Source organism: Rhinolophus hipposideros (genome assembly GCF_964194185.1).
Source record: "Rhinolophus hipposideros genome assembly, chromosome: 12".
Classification (NCBI taxonomy): domain Eukaryota; kingdom Metazoa; phylum Chordata; class Mammalia; order Chiroptera; family Rhinolophidae; genus Rhinolophus; species Rhinolophus hipposideros.
This window is the reverse complement of record NC_138058.1, coordinates 33,040,588-33,063,744: the sequence shown is the minus strand read 5'-3', so window position 1 is coordinate 33,063,744 and position 23,157 is coordinate 33,040,588. Positions and strand designations below refer to the sequence as shown.

At 37.3% G+C, this 23,157-nt stretch overlaps 1 protein-coding gene across 19 annotated transcripts in view; it reads left to right on the top strand.

Annotated features, from left to right (window-relative positions):
* Positions 1-23,157, top strand: part of EHBP1 (EH domain binding protein 1) — a 668,483-nt gene that overhangs the window by 377,892 nt on the left and 267,434 nt on the right. For all 19 annotated transcript variants that reach the window (XM_081069113.1, XM_081069112.1, XM_081069122.1 and 16 more), the window contains one exon: positions 362-765. In XM_081069113.1, the coding sequence (XP_080925239.1) occupies positions 662-765 (104 nt within the window). In that variant the 5' untranslated portion in view covers positions 362-661. The remainder of the gene's footprint in view (positions 1-361; positions 766-23,157) is intronic.

The window sequence follows — 23,157 nt, the reverse complement described above, 5'->3', positions numbered from 1 at the left end:
TAAAATACTCCACTCCTCCCTCTTACTGTACGTGGACCTTAAACAGCATCCCTAGACTTTCCCGCTCTGCTTGCCCTTCTGTGATGCTAGGAGGGGGAGGTAGGGCCCCGACTTGCCTCTCTGGATTGTTGTTGATGCTGATTACCAGATGTGTTGCTCCACGTCTTCGGTGTGAATTGTCATTTTTTCCTTGGTGTCTTGCATCCTTGATGTTACTGGCTTTTGAGGTTGGTGTTTTGTTTCATTGTTTGAAAAACATGCGGAGAACTGGGGTTGTCTGTTGCAGTGTTATCTAACATGGGTGGTTAGTCACTTGTCATGCTTCTCTCCTCATATTTTCTCTCTTTGTTTTGCTTTCCAGTCCTCCAGAATACACATCATATAGCTCCTGAAGTGGAATGGTGATGTCTTCATGAGGGAACCGCTTCTCACTCATCCTGTCATGTGTATCATACTGGTTTTGACTGGGCCATTCATCTAAGATGGGATTTACCCTGTGAAACAGGGAGAAGACTTATGGACCCCAAACATCATTTCAAGCCGTAGTTGAGTTTTTAAAAGTACAGACATACATGCAAAGCTTTTTTGCTTTGGACTCTCTGCTTTGTTAAAGCTGCTGTGCTCCTAACCCAGAACTGCTCCAGTGTATTGACTGGTTATCATGGCTTCGGTTTGGAAGAGACTGCAGCGTGTAGGAAAACATGCATCCAAGTTCCAGTTTGTGGCCTCCTACCAGGAGCTGATGGTTGAGTGTACAAAGAAATGGTAAGACCTGCGTGGGGTTTGCATTGCTGGGCCCTAAGCTCTCTGTGGCCTAAACTCTGCTTCTTCTGACAGCAGATTTACCTTTCTGTAGTGCACAAGTGTGTAGAAGCTGGGCGGGGTGCTGATTATACTAACAAGTCATGGGGTGTGCACCGTTGCTGTTGGTACCTTCCCTGTGGGTTTTAATTACTGCACTTCAGTGTGGCTCAGAAGACTGGAACTGTGAGAGCACACTAAGTACAGTAGATTTGGTCTTGAGGTCATTAGTGTTAGAGTAACTTTGGTTTTTATAATTTTAAACAAAGACTGGCTATTGAAATATTATAAGCGTACATGCATATGTTTTAATGTAACATGTATATGTTTCAATCTAGAAATCTGTATTCTCGTGGGGTGGTAATCTATTTTATCTTGTTCTTGGTTTTTTATTTTTCTTTGCTTAAGATAAAGAATTCTTCATTATTTGAATAATGGAATGCCAGTCCACACAAGCTTAGAAATTTTTTTTGTTAATATGCTTTGTCAGGCAACTGTGTTTTATTTTAATTGTCTAATGGGATACGTTTCTTGGCCAGACTTAGGAAGCAATCAGTAGTGCCTAGTCTATGATTCGCTTCTTCCCACTTGAGCAAAGTAAATTTAGGGCTTTCTTTTCACTGCCCTGAATGATAAGCAAGAAGAATTCTTCTTTAGTGAGAGAAAAAAGTTAACCTTGAGTAAATGGTCCTTTGGGTTTTGATTTATTGCAGTGATTAAGCGGTATTACTACAAAAATAAGTCCACTTCATTGTCCACAAGGACTATAGTCTCATGCCTGTATTAACCTCTCTTTTTGACATCCTTTTCATTAGATGGAAAAAATAGCTTGCTCTATTCTAGAACTCTTAAAGCATATTTGAATATTTATTTGGAAACTAGTTTCTGAGTGCTTTTCTCTTGAACTTGTTAAAAATGTTAATTTATTTGCAACTCAAGAAATCCATGTACTGATTACTTTATACCGGGCACTATGGCTTGAGAATTGAGTGTGACATAATCTCCACCCTCAAGGAGCTCACAGTTTAGAGCAGTGGCAGTCATGTAGATAAATTTACTGTGATAGGTGCAATAATATAAATATATATGATGTAGGGATTTTAATCTGTCTCTGTCACTTAACAGTTGGGTATCCTTGAGGACAGGTTATTGAATTCTTTATGGTTTAGTTTCCATATCCACAAAGGTAACAATGGTACCACTTCTTAGGAACGGTTATTGTGAAGGTTAAATGAGTTAATACATATAAAATGCTTGGAACAGTGTCAGGAACGTAGTAAATGCCCAGTAAATGCCATTATTACTTACAAAGTTGGCAGAGGAAGAAATATTTAACTCTTAGGGGTAGGGGTAAGGTCTTGGGATGGCTTCCTGGGAGATCAGCTGGGTTTTGAAAGATTCCTAGTAGTTGGCCAGGAAGCCAAAGGGGAAGAAATGAAGGATATTCTCTACTGAAGCAACAGCCTATGCAAAAGAATGGAGGCATTAAGTAGCATGGGGTGTGTGGGAAATTTAAGCAGTGTAATTTGACAGTGATGGGGCTTAAAGTGCAGGAGGCAAGTACAATGGGATATGAGGTTTGAGAGGCAGGCAGGATTCAAATCATGGAAAGTTATGTGCTGTTATACGTGGTGTGGACTTTATTGTGTGGGTGATGGGTACATAGTGAAATATTTTGAGTGGGAGACAGGTTTGCATTTTGGAAAATCACTTGGATGACAGCATGGAGTAAGGATCATAGTGGAAAGGGGGACTGGAGGCAGCGATGTCAGGGTAGCTGTTGCAATAGGTAAGGTGAGGGAAATGGCAGATGCAAGGGAGAGAAGAGACGAGAGGAACACTTAGGACACAGTTGGATAGGACTTGGTTATTTCACTCAGAGGTCTGAAAAGGAAGGCGATGAGGGAGAGGGAAAGGTCTAAGGTGGTACCTAAGTTTCTGACTTGGAAGACTGGGTGTGCTACTAGCCGAGCTAGGGAATACGTGAGGAAGATGCTGATTACAGGTATTTCTTGGTAGTGTACTGGGAGCATCAACTTTAAGATGGTTAAATTCAAATCTCTTTTCTTAAGGGAAACAGAACATATCAAGTGCTCACAAAATCAGTTTCTTCCTCACAATTTGCAGCATCCCTGAATTTTTTCCCTTGAGAGGTATGTAAATTATTGTTAATGTAGCTCAAGATGAAAGCAAGAATGAAAATTTAACTTGATTACAGTTAGTTGAATAGATGGTTTGATTATTTTTAGGGATGACCATTATGGTATACCTATTAAATTAGATCTTTATGATAGGATCTGGCCTTAGCACTAGAAACATTAGAATATTCTAGAATATTCAGAATATAGTTCTAAATATTTTGCTTTTTTTTTTGGCTCTCATTAAACAATTTAGTTTAAAGCTAACACGATGACAGGCCCAAAGAATAACATTTTGTTGGATGTATTGGAATTTTATTTATAAGTGGATCCTTAAATAGAGCTTTAAAATCTTTCATATATATATATATATATATATATATATATATGATATATATATACATTTGTTGTAATGACTTTTAGTTAGTACTCCTTTTGCCTTACTTTACTTAGCGTCCTGTGATAGATATAGATTGGGCCCAATTTCTACACTTTTATCCTAGTTTTCCTTTCCTTCCTTCCTTCCTTCCTTCCTTCCTTCCTTCCTTCCTTCCTTCCTTTTCTTCTTTCCTTCCTTCTTTTCTTCTTTCCCCTCTCTTTCTCTCTCCCTCCCTCTCTTTTTCCATGTTCTCAGCCTTACAAAGTGTCCATTCATGACTCAAGGATAAAGTATATTCAACATACACTGACTTCGGCATGCATCTGAAACTCAAGGGATTCAGAAAAGGCATAGTATGTAGGTGAAGGAGGGTAATGGGAATCAGGATGTATTTTCCAAGGGAGAGTGTTATTTTTGTGATTATGGAGAGGAGAAACTTTTCCCATGTTCTCTTGCCATGGCCATAGTTTATGAGGCTGGACATGACACGTGACAGGGTGGTTAAGGGTTTAAAGAGGCCACCTTTTTAGATCTAGGCTATGAGCAAACTCACAGTACTTTGCCCTTGATCAAAGGATGGATTCTATAGATTAGAGGGTTTGATATTTCTGCTTTCTCTTTGTTGCTTTTTGTAGTATTTTGCCTTTGCCCTGGCTGATGCAGCATGAATTTCCTTAGTTCAATAGGGTCCACTACCTGGTTCTTTCATGGTATAGAGATTCTAGAACTTTGGTTAGGAATGGAAACCAGAATGACTTATTCATCTGAGAGAAGGACCCTATCCTATGAGGTCCTGTTCCTCATCACTCCTTGATTGCCAGGTAGAAGCTCTAGCAAATTTGGAGACGACAAGTGTTTATATCCCCTAGTCTTATTGTTGTCCCCAATTAATTAATAATTTAGTTATTAATCTCTTAACTGATGTAGTTGTTGGCAAGTGGTGAGACTAGCTACTGGAGATGAATTTGAGAGAAAGAGACTGTGCTCTCTTTTTTTTTCTCTTCGTTTATTTCTTTTCCTGTTCTTTTATCACCTGCAGGCCTTTACATTGCTGAGAAACGTTTTCACTATCTGAGCCCTCAGTGGGTATTCATTCAGGTGTTTAAGGAAACTGCTTGAAAGTTGGCAAGTTGTGGTAATGATAATGTAGGTTGCAGAATTCAATTCTGCAGGACCTCCCTAATACATGATGCGAACCATTATGTATGAGCATGTATTTTATTTTTCTGTGTATGTGTCTGCCTCATCTAAATATATGAGCATATTTTATCTATGTTTTTATATTTTTCATATCTAATTCTTAGTTGTGGCATTCAAAAAGTATTTAAAATACTATAAATTTTTCTTAAAAAGGCATAAATATATTTGTTTCTCATTTTTCTATGTCATATAAGAATTCCTTTTTCTTGTGTTTATAGTTTTAATTACTTGTATAATTTATTTTTGAAATAGGTAATACAATCACATGATTCAAAATTCTAGAGGTACAAAAAGTTGTGTATGTATCCCTGAAAGTAACTCCTCATTTTCCCTATTATTCCACAGCTTTTTGCAAACCTGTGACATCAGGATTTGAAAAATAAAAAAGTAGCTCTTCCCAGTGCTTAAGTTTGTGGCGTTGGCCTGTTAGATAAAATATAAACTCCTTCATCTGATGTTCCAGGCTCTCTGTAACTGATCCCAACTTAGTTTTCCAGTTGGATATCAGAATGCTACATGCACTTTAAGTATTAACTTGAGTTTATGAAGGCCAAATTACATTAGTAAATACTCATTCAGATCCACTTCTTTGGTTGGATTGAAGCATCTCTCAGTTGACCATTGAATGGAGTGAGACAGAGGTACATCAGCCGTGAGGTAAAGAACCTACTTTTAAAACGCATTTAAAAAAAAAGACAATAATTAATTGGAAACAAGGTTACTGTGTTTTAGGAGTATCTGGAGGGCCAATGTGTTTGGCACACAGTAGAACAAGGGATAAAATGATAAGAGGTGAGGTCTGAGAGGTAGGTAGGGGTTACATCACGTATAGCCTTGAGGTCGTGGTGTAGGGGCTTTTGGATTTTAAGTGTGACAGGAAGCCATTGGATAATTTTGGAAGTGACGTAATATGATTTACATGTAAAAGACATTATTCTGGATACTTTGTGGAATGTGAACTGTTGTGAGTAAAAATGGAAGCAGGGATACCAGTTTGGAGGCTACAATAGTTCAAGTAGCAAGGAGTGGAATGGTGGAGGTGGTAAGAAGTGGCGGATGTATGTAGGTAACACACGCTACCAGCACACTTTACTGAGGTATAACTTACACTTTTACACACAACAAAATGCATTTATTTTAAGTGTACAATTCAGTGAGTTTTGACAAATGTATACACTTGTGTAACTGGAAGTACATTTTTTGAAGGTATATTTGATAGGACTTACTGATGGATTAGATATAATATTAATATAAAGTGCAAGACGGATCAATAATGACTAGATTTTTGGCCTGAGCAACAAGGTGAATGTAATAATTACAGGGATGGGGAACACTTGGCGAGGAGAAGGTTTGGTATGAAAGAGAAATCAAGAATTGACTTTGCCTTTCTTAAAGTTTGGGACATCCAGATGGAGATCTTAATTAAGTAGTTAATCATAAGAGTCTCTAGCTCAGGGGAGAGAAGAGGCTGGAGTCACTTAGTACAGTCATGCGTTGCTTAATAATGGGGATACCTTCTGAGAAATGCATCGTTAGGCGGCTTCGTTGTTGTGTGAACATCATAGGGTCCCTTACACAAGCCCAGCTGATAACAGCCTCCAACACACACCGCGGCTGTGCTCTGTAGCCTACTGCTCCTCGGCTGCCACCCTGGACAGCACGTTACTGTACTGAAGATGATAGGCAGTCGTAACAATGGTATCTGTGTATCTAAACATAGGAAAGGTACAGCACAAATACAGTCTAAAAGATAAAAAATGGTGCGCTTCTATAGGGCACGCACCATGAATGGAGCTGGCAGGACTGGAAGTTGCTCTGGGTGAGTGAGTGAGTCAGGTATGTGACTGTGAAGGCCGAGGACGTGGCACTACTGTAGACTTTATAAACGCTGTCCCCAAGCCCTTCCCCTGCTTCCTTCGGACAGGGTCAGAGACAGAACATTGAAGCTGTCAGTGCTGCTTCATGAACAGGGATGTGGGCTGGTTGATTGGGAATATTGAAGATAAATTGGCTGGATAAGGTGTAGATCACCATAATAGTGACTGTCAGGAGGGAGTGAAAGGTGGCCTGAGGATCAATAGAAATAAGAAATTTAGTTGGAGAGATAAAGAAGCATAGGGGATTGTCGTGACAATTGAGTTTTAGCTGTTGCATGTTGGAGCACTGTGCAGATTAAGGACCCTTGTGGTATTCATTTAGAAAAAAGGGCATTTAACATGGAGAGGGCGTAGAACTGAGGACTCAATATTTTGGCTTTGGTAATTGGTTTTTGCTTCCATTGATCCTGTCTGGCACAAAGGGCTCTCTCTGGCATTGAAATAATGGAAGAAATACAATGTATTGATGCTTTGCATCATTACAACCTGAAAATATTTCCAAAGTACAGGGACAGACTGGCTCCATACTAGCACAGAGACCTTTTACTAAAGTGGAAGTGACACTTACTACTTGTTAAGGGAGCTCCTGTGGACCTGTGTCCTTGTACAGGATCTTAGGTCCTCAACAAAAGATTTATGGCCATGTGCTCGGAAGAGCCTCAGGCTAGACCTGGGAGGCAGTAGTGCCCTCTGAGTCCTCATATGAAGCCCTTGGGGGACAGGCTCCTCTGCTGAAACAGGTCGGTGTATGACTGATTGGGATGTAATCTGTGCACTCAAAATCGAGGTGCTGTGAGTGAGAGGGCATCTATTCCAAGCCCCACAGATACTGCTCCCTTCAGAGGAGAAAAAATTATTCTGAACCACAAATCCTTCCATGTCTCTTACAGGAAATACGAGTGCATTATAATCTAATAGGACCACTGTTGTGTATGTGGTCCGTCATGGTTATGTGCTGCATGACTATGTATCGGTAGAATTTGTAACTGTGGGGCAATAGGGAACTTCCAGCACGCACTGAGGGTATGTGGTATAGCCTCCTGCTCCTAGGCTACAAAGTACGGTGTAAATGCAGAGTAAGAGGACTGAAGACTGAGCCTCAGGACACTTCAACATACAAAGGTGGGGAAGAGGGAGAGCAACCAACAAAGGCGACTAAAAACAAGCAGTGATGAGGTGGGAGGAAAATGAGGAGAGTGTGCTTTCCAAGGGATCAAATGCAAAATGTCTCAGGAAATGGGTGGTTAGCTGTGTCACATACTTCTGAGAGATTGACAAGATGACCGTTGGATTTGGCAAGGTGGAAGGAGCTGGTGGATGACCCTGAGGAGTGGTTTCAGTGGAGGGGTGGAGGTGAAAGCTTGATTAGATTGGGTGGGAGGAAGGGAAGTAGATACACAGTGAGTAAAGATCTTACAGCTTCTGCTGCAAAGCCGAGCACTAAAGAGTACGAGCTAGAGAGGTACAGGGGTCAAGGTCTATCTTTTGTGTGGAAGGTATTGCAGCAACTTTGAGTGCTGATAAATGTTGATAAAGAAGGAAACGCTGATGATGTGCTGGGAGAAGAGGGAACTTCAGGAAAAAAGTCTTTGAGGGAGAGAGAGGGAACAGGATCCAGGACAGTAGTGGAAAAGTGGAATTTACGGAGAAGCAGGAACATGTCATTGTTCAAGGAGGGAAGGCGGAGTACATGAGCGGAGGTTTGGTGAGGGAGGGTGTGATGTCCTCTTCTGTTGGCTTCTGTTTTCTCAGAGAAATAATATTAGAGGTCATCAGCTGAGAGGGAGGTGACAGAGTCATTGAGGAGAACAGAGGTGTGAAACTGTCAAAACAAGAAAGAATTGATTAGGGACATGTACAAGGATTGCTGGGTAGTGCTGAGGACCTTAACTTTGTGGTCATAAATTTAAAGTGAATGCAAGAAGCAAGTTTGCATGTTTTAATTCTCTGTGTTCAGTGCTTGGGTGCAGGCGTGGAGTAGGCAGAGTTGGATTTAACCAGGGATGGATTTCGTCAGGAATGTGTAACTGCGGGAAAGAACGGCAAGGAAACAGTGAATACACGTGAGTGGTTATAGTGAGGAACCATGGCATGTAAGACGGAAAAGAAGGAAAAGAAGGGCATGAACGGTAGAATGGTTGATGAAAATGCGAAGAGGACAAGGATTTTGAGATCTTAAAGAGGTTGACTAGTTGTTGGGGTTGGGATACCCGAGTGAGTGAGCTGGAAGCATGGGGTGCAGGAGTCAAAGTGAGGTGCTTGCATTTGGGTGATGTAGTTAACAGTGATGACGGGATACAGGTGGTGGTCTCCTTTGGATCACATTTGCTTATCAGTTTTAAAAAATAAGCATACATCCTCAGTATGTTGTTGGTTTGTTTTTTTAAACTTATGTTTTTTTTAAGTGTGTTTTTCCAGACCCATCAGCTCCGAGTCAGGTCGTTGTTTCGATCTAGTTGTGGGGGACGCAGCTCACACTGGCCCATGCGGGGATCGAACCGGCCACCTTGCTGTTAAGAGCACCGCGCTCTGACCAACTGAGCGAACCAGCCGCCCCAATGTGTTTTCAATTAACGTGCTGTATACTTTAGAGAATACCTTAATTTCTTTTTTAAAAATAAATTGAAGTAGAATGTCTTCCTGAATTTGCTTGGATCATCTTTACCTCCAGAGCCTGTGGGCTTCTTTAGAGACTACGCTGTTAGGATCTGACCATGGCAGTGGGTGGTTGAGATGAAATGAAGGAAAATATTTTTTGGAAGTGAAGAGGGTGGTCAAGGAATTTACATGGTAAGGTGGGACAAAATATCTCTGTGGCTCTTGAAGTTGCCAAAAATAACTGCTTAAGACAGGGAGGCAAGTGCGAAAATCCTAATGAATGAGGGTAGAGATGGGGCAGAAAGTTTTACTTTGCAAAACTTTCTGTTACAAGTCCTGTGACTCTTGAACATCTTATTCCTTGAAACATAATAGCTGAATTGTCAAGGGTGGATATAATTTTAGTAGATCATAAACGCATATGTTACTTTGTTAGTAATTTTATGTTAGTGTTTTATAAATTGATTTTTGTTAAAAACTGGAATTGTTACATGTAGCCTTTTATCCAGATTTTAAGTATTTATTCCATGTGAAGTTCAGCTATACAAAATTCAACTGTGGCAGGTTATTTAAGGAAAGTAGTGGAGACTCTTTATGGCATCGTTGGATATTGCAGTGGTTGTATCACGTTTGCCTCCACAGGAGACTCAGTATGCCTCTCCATTATTGGCAAACTTTGGCCTGATCCAAGGTGCCTCTATTGTAAAAAAAGTTTTATTGGAATATGGCCATGTCCACTTGTTTGTATATTGTCTATAGTTGCTGTCATACTAAAATGGCAGTTGAGTAGTTGCTACATAGACTGGATGGCTGCAGAGTTTAAAAGATTTGCTATCGGGCCCTTTAAGGAAAAGTTGACGTACCTCTGCTCTAAATCGTTGGAATTACTTGCAGCTAGTGTTTGTGGAATCCAGGGTATAGTACCTTTTGGTCTGCGTGCCCAACCTCCAAAGTATTAGTTTAACCTTATTGTCGTCTTAACTTCATAAACAGTAGAGGGGAGTCTGTTGTGCCTGTTTTCCAGCCCTATTTCTGTTTTCCAGAAACTTTAGAATAGCTTTGAGGGGCATTCAGGTCTGGCTGTGTGACCTTGGACAAATTGCTTAAACTCTTAGTACCTCATGTGTAAAGTGGTGATGATAATAACAGTGCTTGCAGGGAAGAGTTATTTTGATGATTAAATTAGATAATACACGTAAAGCGGTTAGAAAAGTGCCTGATACGCACTAAATGTTACCCTTCCTTATTATTAATGTTATCTTTATCATATTATTTAAGCAATAAGTAATGAAGAGAGCTATCTAGAGAAAAGGGGTAGAGTAGGTGAGAAGAAGGCTGAAACGTACCACCTGAATAGTTAAGAGTGTTAGAGAACAGTGAGCTCGCTCAGAAGGAGGGAGTGACACAGACGTCAGAGTAAACAGGGAGGGTGCCGGCAGAAGCTCTCTGCTGAGATGCACTAAGTTGGGACAGTACTTTGGCTTTGGAAGAAAGGAAGTACATGTTTTTACTTCTGGAGCAAACTCAGTTCATACTGTTTTATAACTTTATTTCTTTTTAAATAGTGATGTGTGTATGTGCGTGATGACTATGATATATAAGATGTATTTCTTTATGACTGTTTTTCTTTAAAAATTTCCCCCCATCATGAGTTTTTTAAATGAACCCGTTGAGTAAATTGTATCGTTTGGTAATACGTAATTCCCTTACCTTATTTTGGTGTCAAGTGTTTACGTATTTTATTAAAAAAATTTTTTAGTGACTGAAACAAAAAAGATCTAAAACCACAGCTTCTGGAAGAACCATTTTGTTCTTGCCGGTTTTGTACCTCTCTTTGAACTTGACCTTGTCCTCCTGCCAAGCGTTGCATTTCAGAGCAGGGTCTCTGAAGACATCCTCATTGAGGACAGTTTTGTCCAAGGGGATAACCACAGAGGAGCTTGTGGTCATGAGGTGACTGTAGTTATAAACTTTCACACGACGCGATCTTTGACCTCTTAGTATTTTCTTCTTGCTCATGGCAGCTGTCACTTTTCGGGGATAGTGGTCAATTCCAGCCAGCAGAGAGCATGGCTGTCAGGGCGGTCTGAGAAGCCAGGTCAATGTCCCTGATGACCGACAGCTTTGCCTGGAGTAGCATGCGGCCAGGAGCAGCTCCACCTTCCTGGGTTTCATAAGCTTGCCCATTCCGACAGCAGCCTCTCGGGCCCACAGCAGAAAGGCTCGGTTTATGTATTTTCAAAAGTCGATTTTTAAAATGAAATGTTAAGGGATTATGTGAAGAAGTTGTACTCTTACGATTTAGTTTTAGTTTCACATTAGTTTTGGAATTAAATGCTCAGAGAACTCAAAATTAGGCTTTTCTAGAAATGTGCTATTGATGCATCACATGTGTTCTAATTTTGTGGAAAATTTCAACTAAAGAGTCACTGAAGTAGTTTACTGCATGATATAAAAATAGGCCAGTGTGCTGAAGGAAAAATTGTACAAGCGTTTTGAACTGAATCGCTCAATAGGGATATTCATGTTCATCAGAGCTTTTGCATATTTTTAAAAAGGAGTGGGACTGAGTTTGTGAAATGGGGGCAGTAAAATTACTGCAGGATGTCAGTGTGTGTGTGTCTCATTTTTCAGTGTTACAGTGATATTTTTAGGCAGCTTTGCTAATAGGCATCTAAAAATTTTCTTTGGTGAATTTGATCTATTAAAAAATTTCCTGGTGTTTTTAATCCTGGTACCGTTATTTTTAAATACTTCTAAAAAACACTTAAAAATTACTTGAATACCTCAATAGCAATAAAAAAGATTGACTTTGATGCAACGGAGTTATCATTTTAAAAGCTAATGCACTGCCCTTGTCCAAAAGAGTTTGTCAGCTTAAGAATTTAAAGTAACACGATGTTGACTGATTTAGGATATAAATAGAGCAGAGATAGTCTTAGAAGAGCAGAGAGTACATGTTACCAGGCACTTAAGAGGAGTTACCATCAGACACTAGACTTGGTTCTGAGTTTACTGGCAGCTGAGGCAAACGGAAGCACTCGGGCTCACATAATATTCCTTCTGGCTAAAGAAAATATCCAGATTTATTGGCAGATACTTTTCTTAGAACTTAACTCAAAGAGGATGAAGCCTCGTACTAGAAAAGACTCAGATCTGATTTTTGTCTTCTGAAGTGTGCTGTAATTTTCACTCCAGTTTTTCTATTGCCACTGCCTTTGTGACATCCTTTGTCACCTTTTGCCAAGGTCCACGGTTCACTTTGGAGTCCAGAAGGCACTGCAGAGAACTCACAGGTGTTCCAACAAAGGCTTACCATTTTTGAGGGCAACACAGCAACATCTGTGGAGAACCATACACGCCACTAGCTTGGGACAGTTCATTTTCAAAATTAGATTGCTACGTTCCTTTCAATGATACCGGTGATACAAAGCAGAGTTTTTGGTAGTTGCAATGACAAAAAGCAAGTACCATGAGAAAATGTATATGGAGCGTGAAAAGAGGAAGGCAATGTCCCACTGATTCTAAGGTTTGTGAAGCTGTGCGGTGTCCAACCCGGGTGCTAAATTGTTAGGACACACATCCTTCTGAAGTTGTTTGGACCTGACTACTTAATACTCAGAATGGTTAGGTACTATGTCTTTTGGCCTGTGAAAAAATTACTGACTTATCAGGGGCCTTGTAAACCCAGAAAGATTGGGAACCTGTGGTGGAGGCTTTTGTGATGGACCCTAACACTTTCCTTGCCCCTTCTGGTCCTTTGTCTATGGTATTGCCATAGCTGTCCTTCTAAAATGAACCTTCTAGATTTCCCCTTTGTTTATACGATGCTGTTAGTATGGTTATTTTAATCATTTAAATCGATCTTTATTCCATTTTACTAGTCTTTTTAAAATTTAAAATTTGTTTTCAATTACAGTTGACATACAGTTGACAAATTATATTAGTTTGAGGTGTACACCATAGTGATTAGGCATTTATATAACTTACGAAGTGATCACCCCATAAGTGTTACTCACTAGTCTTCTTCTAACCATTCCTCATAAGCTTCCAAAATCTTGTTTACCATATGCAAATAGTTTCGTTCAAACATTGTCTTTCATTGTTCTGGGTCCCTTTCCAAGAATCATTAAGTGCAAAGAGCGTGTAGTAATACTCTATCTCAAAGTAACTTAATTGAAACTGTTTATTGGTGCAGTAAGTAGGTTTAGAAATTGAGTTTAATGGTTCGACTTTAATTTGAAGAGTACTCTTAATTTACAAAATAATCTTTTAAACATTGGTTCCATTATTTTTTGAACTTTTTATTGAAATTATTTTAGGTTTACAGAAGAGTTGCAAAGATAGTATAGAACTGCTGGGTCATGTGGTATCTTTAACTTTTTGACCAGCTGCCAAACCCTTTTCCAAAGTGGCGACATCATTTTATATTCCCACTAGTACTATATGAGAGTTCCAGTTTCTTCACATCTTCACCAACACACCTTATTGTCTGTTTTATTTTAGCCATCCTAGTGGGTGTAATGTAGTGTATCACTGTAGTTTTGATTTGCGTTTCTCCAATTGCTGGATGGTGTTTAGCCACAGTCTTTTCATGTGTTTGTTGGCTATTTGTGTGTGTGTGTGTGTGTGTGTGTGTGTGTGTGTGTTATTTGTGTGTGAAAAATTCGTATTCTGGTCTTATGCCCATTTTTAATTGGGTTATTTATGTTTTTAGCATTGCATTATAAGAGTTCTTACATGTGATTTGCAAATATTTTCTCTTAGTGAGTTCTCTTTCACTTTCTTTATGGTGTCTTTTCATGCATAAAAGGTTTTACATTTCATGAAATCTAATTTATCTATGTTTTTATTGTTACTTGTGCTTTAGTGTTATATCTAAGACTATTTTGAGTTAATTTTTATGTGTGGTATAAGAAAGAGGTCCACCTTCATTCTTTTGCGTGTGAATAGTGAGTTGTTCTAGCACCATTTGTTGAGTCTGGGCATATTTTTCCTGTTTCTTTTTGCACAAACGAGCAGATATATGTGCTTTTTCCCTTATGTCTTTTTTTTTACACAAAAGGGGTGGGCAAATAATATTGGTACTCTCTCCCTTTGCTTTTCACTTACCAATATATCCTGGAAATCGTTCCATATCATTTCATAGAGATCAGCTTCATGAATATTGGCATGTTATTATTACCTAACATCCATAGTTGACAGTTCATTCTTTGTGTTGTGCACCTATGGATTTTAACAAATGTATAATGGCGTGATTCCATAATAGTATCATACAGAATAGTTTCCCTGCCCTAAAAATCCTCTGTACTCTACCCATTCAATCTTCTGTTCTTTTTCCTGAATCCTTGGCAACCACTGATCTTCTTATTGTCTCCATAGTTTTGCCTTTTCCAAAATGGCATATAGTAGTTGGAGTTACACATTATGTAGCCTTTTGAGCATGGGTTCTTTCACTTAGCACTATGCATTGAAAGTTCCTCCATACCTTTTTGTGGTTTGATAACTTTCTAGTGCTGAGTTATATTCCAGAGTATGGATGGACCACAGTTTGTTTATCCATTCATCTACTGAAGGACATCTTGGTTGCTTCCATGTTTTGGTAATTATGAATAAAACCGCTATAAACATTTGTGTACAGGTTTTCTGTGGAATGTAAGTTTTCAACTAATTTAGGTAAATACCAAGGAGCACAATTTCTGTATCATACGGTAAGGGTATGATTAGTTTTGTAAGAAACTGCTAAACTCTGCATCATTTTACATTCCTACCATCACTGAACGAGCATCCCTTTTGCTCCATACTTTCACTGGATTTTATGTTGTTGGTGCTTTGAATTTTCGCCATTCTAATATGGCAGGTTTGTAGTGGTACCTTGTTGTTTTAACGTGCAAATCCCTAGTGACATTTTGTGCATCTTTTCATCTGCATGTTTGCCATTTATATGTATTCTTTGATGAAGTGCCCAGATCATTTGCCCATTTTAAAAATCAGGTTGTTTACTTATTGTTGTTGGTTTTTAAGATTTCTTTGTATATTTAGGATCCTCGTCTGTTATCAGATATATGTTTTGCAGATATTTTCTCCCGATTTTGCAGCTTGTCTTTTCATTCTCTTACTAATGTCTTTTTATAGAGCTTAAGTTTTTAATTTTAATGAAATCCAACTTCTCATTTTTTTTCTTTCCATTTATTATGATTTTGGTGTTGTGAAAGGTGTAAAGTCTGTGTCTTAGATTCGTTACAGGACAGTTTGTTCAAAAGACTATCCTTTCTTATTGGGGAGACCACTTCATGCATGTGTACATGCCTGACCACTGCAGTGTCCACCTGAAGCTGAAGCTGAATAATAATGAATGTCAACTATAATTTTATATATATAGATAGTCACAGGATGTGGAGTACAACATAGGGAATAGAGTCGGTGGAACTGTAACAGCTATGCACGATGTCAGAGGGGCAGTAGATTGGGGGAGGAGGTTATCACTTTGTGAGGGGTATAAATGTGTAACTATTACATTGTTTTATATATCTGAAGCAACAAAAAAAAAAAGACTATCTTTTCTCTATTGAATTACCTTTGTTCCTCCGTCAAAGATAAGTTGACTATATTTGTGTGGATCTATTTCTAGGCTCTTTATTCTTTTCCATTGATCCACGTTTGTGTATTCTTGCACCAGTACTACACTGTCTTGATTACGGTTTCCTTTACAGTAAGTCCTGACGTTGGGTGGTGTCAGTCTTCTGACGTGGTCCTCCCTCCATATTGTGTTAGCTATTTTGGGTCCTTCGCCTCTCCGTATAAACTTTAGAATTAGTTTGTCGATATCCCAAAATAACTTGCTTGGATTTTGATTGGGATTACATTGCACCTGTAGATCAAGTTGTGAAGAACTGATATCTTGGCAATATTGAATCTCCTTATCCATGTACAGAGAGTTGTTCCATTTATTTAGATCTTCTTTGATTTCTTTTCATAAGAGTTTTATAATATTCCTCATATAGATCTTGTATGTATATATATTTTGTTAGATTTATACCTAAGTATACAATTTTTTATTTCTAATGTAAATGGTATTATTTCAAATTCTAATTGTTCATTGCTGGTATATAATAAAGCAATTGACTTTTGTGTATTAACTTTGTATCCTGAAACCTCGCTATGATGCTTATTTGTTTCAGGATTTTTTTGTTGATTCTTTGGGATTTTTTTTTTTTTACATAAATGATCATGTCATGTGTAAAGAAAGACCTTTTATTTCTTCCTTCCCAGCCTGTATATCTTTTATTTCCGTTTCTTACCTTGCTGTACTAGCTAGGACTTCCAGTATGATTTGAAGAGATGTGATGAGAATAGACATCTTTGCCTTGTCCCCTATCTTAGTGGGAAAGCACTAGTTCCTTACCATTAAGAATGATGTGGGCTGTAAGTTTTTTGTAGATGTTCTTTACCAAGTTGAGGAAGTCTCCTCCATTCCTAGTTGGCTGAAAGTTTTTGTTATGGATGTGAGTTGGATTTTGTTAGATGCCTTTTCTACATGTAGTGATATGATCATACAATTTTTCTTTTTTAGCCTATTGATGTGATGGGTTACATTAATTGATTTTCTAATGTTGAACTAGCCTTGTGTGCCTGGAATAAATCCCACTTGGTTGCAGTGTATAGGTTTTTTATTTGTTTGTTTTTACTCCATTGTTAGATTTGATTTACTAATACTTTCTTGAGGAATTTTGAATCTATATTCATTAGAGGTGTTGGTCTGTACTTTTCCTTTCTTACAATGTCTTTGTCTGGTTTGGGTATCGGGGTAATGTTGACCTCATAGAATAAGTTATGAAGCATTGTCTCTGCTTCAGTTTTTTGGAAGAGATTGTCTAGAGAATTAGTATAATTTCTTCCTTAAATGTTTGGTAAAATTTACCAATGAACCCATCTGGGCCCAATGCTTTCTTTTAAAAGACTATTAATTATTAATTCAATTTCTTTAATAGATGTAGGACTATTCAGATTATCTATTTCTCATTATACGAGTTTTGGTAGATAATGTCTTTTAAGGAATTGGTCCATTTCATCTAGGCTATCAAATTTGTCGGCGTAGAGTTGTTCACAATAATCCCTGTATTATCTTTTTAATGTTCACAGACTCAGTAGTGATGGCCCCACTTCATTTCTGATAATTAGTAATTTGTGTTTTCTCTTTTTTTCTTGTTAACCTGGCTAGAAATTCATCAATTTTATTGATCTCTTTAAAAACCCATTTTTGGTTTTGATTTACTTCCTATCTTTAATTTCATTGAGTTCTGCTCTAATTTTTATTATTCCTTTTCTTCTGCTTACTTTGGATTTAATGTGCTCTTTTTCTGGTTTCCTAAATTGGAAGCTTAGATTATTGATTTTAGATCATTTTTCTTTTCTAATATATGCATTCAATGCTATAAATTTTTTTAAGCACTGCTTTTGCTGAATTCCACAACTTTTGATAAGTTGTATTTTTGTTTGTTCAAATATTCTTAAATTTCTCTTGTGACTCCTTTGACCCATGTGTTGTTGAGAAGTATGTTGTTTAATGACCTAGTATTTTGGAGTTTTCTAGCTATCTATTATTGATTTCCAGTTTAATTCCCTACTTTGTATAATTTCAGTTTTTTAAAATTTACTAAGATATGTTTTATGTCCCCAACTGTGATCTGTGTTAGTAAATGTTATATGTGAGCCTGGGAAGTACATGTAATGTGCTGGTGTTGGATGAAGTAGTCTACATATCAAGTTGACTGATGGTGCTGTTCAGTTCAGCTGTGTCCTAACTGATTTTTTGCTAGCTGGGCCTGCCAACTCCTGGTAGAGGTTTGGTAGTCTCTAGATATTTAGTGAATTTATCCATTTCTTCATGCAATTCAATCAGTTTTTGCCTCAAATATTTTGATAGTCTGTTGTTAGGCTCATACACATTAGAGAATGTTACGTCTTTAGAGAATTGACCCCTTTATCATTATGTAATGTCCTTCTTTATCTGTGATAATGTTCCTTGTTGTAAAGTCTGCTTTGTCTGAAATTACTATATATTGTAGCTTTTTTTGATTAGTGTTTGCATGCCATATCTTTTCCATCTCTTCTCTTTTAATCTGTTTACCTTAAAAGTTGATTTATTGTAGACAACATTTAGTTAGTAGACCTAAGTTTAATTGGGTCTTGGTTTTTTAATTCATTCTGATAATGTCTCTTTTAAGTAGTTTGTTTAGACCATTGATATTTGAGTGATTAGTGATATAGTTGGATTAATATCTGCCATATTTGTTTCTGTTTTCTATTCTTTGCCCTTATTGTTTGTTTCTTCTTTTGTCTTCCACTCTTTTTTGCCTTTTCTGTTTGTTTTTTTCCTTCAGAGCTTTTAATGGTGCATTTTATATGATTCTGTTTTTTGTCTTCTCCTAGCATATCAGTTTTACTTCTTTAAATTTTACAACTAATCCAAACCCTCCTTCACATAACATACTACTTCAGAGATAGTGCAAATACTTTATAGTATTCCCAGTTCATCCCTCCTGTCCTTTATAACACTGCTGTCATTCATTTCACTTATCTATAAGCTGTAGTCATTAACTATATCGTTATTATTATTTTGAACAAATGGTTATCTGTTAGATCAGTTAAGAATAAGAAAAATAAAAAAAAATTTACTTTGCCTTCTCTTATTCCTTCTCTAACACTCTTCCTTTCTTTATGTAGATGTGAGTTTCTGATCTATATCATTTTCCCTCTTTCTGAAGATTTTTTTTTTTTCAGCATCTCTTGCAAGGGAGGTCTACTGATGACAAATTGCTTGAACTTTTGTTTGTCTCGGAAAGTCTTTATGTCTCCTGTACTTTTGAAGTACTGTCCCCATTTTACAGGGGAAGAAACTTAGGCATAGATAGAAAGCTTAAATAACTTTCTCAACATACACAGCTTATTAATATGGTTTGGAACTGAGATTTAAATCTATAAGCCTCAGACCCATAAAACGGCCTGACTTCAGAGCCTGCTTTTTAGTCTATATGTGTAGAATGAGCTTACTGAAGTTTTATGAGTTCTTCAGTGAATTGGTTTGTTTTGTTTTAATTTTACCTAGAAATATTTGATAATGTTAAGGGTCATAGTATTCGGCTTAACCGTTTGTTGTTTTCAATGATTAATAATGTGTCTTATATTTCAAGTAAAGCAATACGACGTTACTACAAGAGAAAATGATGTATAAATCGTTTTACAAAATGATAATTGAAAAATATTCACCATAATAATAAATTGTACAATTCTACTAAATTAGAATTGGTTATATAAAAATGAATCTCAATAGGTTGTCTGGAAACTATGCGTTTCTGTGAATCAGATATCTGCCATTTCATTAATTTAGAATTATTTAAAACATAGTTTTTCTTATTTCAACTTTATTGAGTTGTTTGTGATACATATATAATAGGCAACAACAATTAGAATCATAAAGTTATATGCATAAATATTTAAGGAAATCTTATTTGTACATCTTTCCTAAATAACATCTTTAGATGTAGAGTTGCTTATAGTGTCTTCTACTTTTTTCATATTTACAACTAAATTTTATTTTATTTTTTTAGTGGTTGCCCTTGAGGTTGCAATATACATTTACAACTAATCATATTTACAGGGTCTGTAGTGATATATCTGGTTGTATTCCTGATACTGGTAATTTGTATCCTCTCTCTCTTTTTTCCTTTGTCAGTCATGCTACAGTTTTGTCAAATGTATTGGTCTTGTCAGAGAACTAGTGCTTTGTTTCATTGATTTTTCTCCATTTTTCTGTTTTCTGTTTCTTCAATATCTGTGCTTTGTTATTTTCTTTCTTCTGCTTGCTTTTAGTTTATTTTGCTCTTTTTCTAGGTTCTTGATGGGGAATCTTAAAATTGTTGATTTGAGACTTTTCCTGTTTTCTAATTATGCATTTATTGCTACAGATTTCTTTCTTGGCACTGCTTTAGCTATGTCCCAAATTTTGATATATTTTCTGTTTTATTCAGTTTGGTGTATCATTTGATTTCCCCTGAGACTTCCTCTTTGATCCAGGTATTATTTACCACTGTGTTGTTTGGTTTTCAAGTATGGAGGTTTTCATGTTATTTTTCTGTTACTGATTCCTAGTTTGATTTCACTGTGGCCAGAGAAAACATACTCTGTATGATTTATGTTCTCTTTGGTTTGTTGAGGTTTGTATTATGGCTCAGGATATGGTCTGTCATGGTATACATTCTGTGGACACTTGAGAAGACTGTGTATTCTGTTTTTGTTTAGTGGAGTATTCTGTAAATGTTGATTAGGTCTTGGTGGTGGTGGTGTTGGGTTCTTCTATACCCTTGCTGATTTTCTGTCTAGTTAGACTATCAATTGTTGACGGAGAGATGTTGATGTCTCCAATATAATTAGAAGTTATTTCTCTTTTCTATCAGTTTTTGTCTCACATATTTCACAGCTTGGTTTTTTGGTGTATACACGTTTAGGATTGGATATGTTTTGGTGGGTCTACCTTTTAATTTTTACATAATATTCCTTTCTGTGTCTGATCGTTTTCTGTGCTCTGAAGTCTCCTTATTCTGATGTTATTTTAGCTTTTCCTTTGGTTAAGGTTTGCTTCACAAATCTCTTTCCATCTTTTTACTTTCAGTTTGCTTGTATTGTTACATTTGAATTGAATTTCTTGTAGACAGCCTTTTGTTGGGTCGTGTTTTTTAATCCATTCTACCAAAGTCTATCTTTTAAGTTTTGTATTTAAACCTTTTACATTTGATGTAAGTATTGATATATTAGGGCTAGAGTCTTGCTATTTTAGTTTTTATTTCTGTTTTTCACTTGTGTTTTCCCTTCTTTACTGTGGGTTTCTTGAACAATTTTTTGAATTCCATTGAAATTTATAGTGTTTCTGAGCATGTCTCTTTGTTACAGCTTTTTTTAGTGGCTACTCTAGTTATTACATTATATACACATTACTTAATTACAAGTTATTACATAATTTATCACCTCCACCCAGCAGTGAGATGCTGCTTCCACTCCCCACGGGGCTGGTGTCAGAGGAGGCCTAGTGAAGAGTCAGAACTTTCGTCATCACCTAGTAGTATTGAGAACTCACAACCCTGTCCAGTAACAGTGAGAAGCCCCATTGCCCTGCTCAGGTGTCAGTGGAGGTTGATGGGGAGACCTTTATTACGGCCGGATGGGGGTTAGCGTCCAGGTTCCCCACTTGGTCTCCACTGACATCACAGGTAGGTGAAACCTTCATACTGTCTGGCAGAAATGAAAACCCTGGCTTTCTGCTTGGCTTCCTTTGGCACCACTCTGGTGGGAACCTTGTTAGTAGTCTCACAAAGGGGGAGGTCTAGGTACCCCACTCAGCCCTTCCTAGCGTAGGTGGGCGTGAGTCGCACAGATGTTCTGTGGTGTTCAACTGAGGTAGAGTGATTATTTTCTAAAAGCTTTTGGTCTTGCCAGACTGCCCTTTTCTTGGTTCTTTAACTTCATTTGGGGCTTTTTATGTCTGACGCCTTTGGTATTTGGGGGTTGCTGGTTTCTTCAGTTACGAGTTTGGGATATTTGAGGCTGAGTTCTGTAGCTGGTCTGCTTTCTTCTCTCTATCCTTCAGAGTCATCTTATATTTGTCTCATAACTTGTTGTCCTTAGTGGGAGGAATAAGAAGAATTATGTCTATCTTTCCAGAAGCAGTAGTAGCCTTGCACTCCTGCTTGTCTGTAATACTGTTCATGAGGTTGTCGGGTTACTGAGTGTGTTGGTGAGAATAGTGTTCCTGATCCAGATTAATTGTGTTATGTGAGTTGCTTTATAATTGCAAAAGTAAATTTACTTTGTATGTACAGTATGTGAGCATTTTGAGGTCCACAAAGATAATCTGTCAGCATGTAGTTACTGAGCCACAAATGAGTAGGGATTCAAGGAGACGTGGAGAACCAGTGGTCTGGCAGAGGTCAACAGCGAGGGACATTATGAACTATCTCTTTCCTTTTCTAAAATCTTCAATGTGCTTGCTTTTTATGATGGTAAGTATTGATGGAGAAGAAAAAGGGAAATTGAAGTTAAAAATTCATCAGAGTAGAAATCATAAAGTGCAATATTGATATATTTAACTAGTTAATACCGTGTTTACCTGAAAATAAGACCGAGCCGGACAGTCAGCTCTAATGCGTCTTTTGGAGCAAAAATTAATACATGACCTGGTCTTATTTTACTATAAGACTGGGTATAATATAACATAATATAATATAATACAATATAATATAATATAATTAATAAATATAATACGTTATATAGCATGGTATAATAATACCGGGTCATATTAACTTTTGCTCCAAAAGACACATTAGAGCTGATTGTCTGGCTAGGTCTTATTTTCGGGGAAACATGGTAGTTTAAAGATTTTAGTATTAATAACACTATAAAGAAGATTGAAAGGCAATCAGCAAACTGGGGGAAATATACCAATAAGAGTGATTACCATATTAGTAGAAAAAACAGGCAAAGGATATGAGTAAGTTTTCATAAAAGAGGAAGTAGAAATGACTATTAATCACACTGAAATATTTTTCCCTTATAATAAAATTAGCTTTTTTGTAGTTATATAAATAACTATATATAACATATATAAATATGCATACTCATTTTAAAAATTCAAACATTATGTAATAGTATAAGGAGAAATTTAAAATCACTCGAAGATAACCACCATTAACCTAGTGGTGAGCATTCTTGCATTTAGCTCATTATGCGTATACACCCATGCAGTTTAATTGAATGTCCTATGTGCTTTAAAAAATATATATAATATACACCTTATAATAATTGTTCTTCTGTAGGAATAGGTGTTTAAATTTAGCTTGCAACCTCAATTGCTTACTGATCTGTAAGTGTGAATTTGTATTTTTCCCCCCTTGATCTATGGGACTTACAAGGACTTAACTTCGGGATTCTGTCCTCCAAAGATTTGTTCTGTAATCTTCTACTGACTTGGAACCACTTTAGCCGTCTTCTAAAGAGCCAGGCTCAATGCGGGAGCATCAGTTTGAGCTCAACCACTTTCCTTCTGGCCTCAACCATAGTATCTCAGTTGCAGGGCTAGCATTGATATTTGCCCTGAAGGCATGATTTTTCT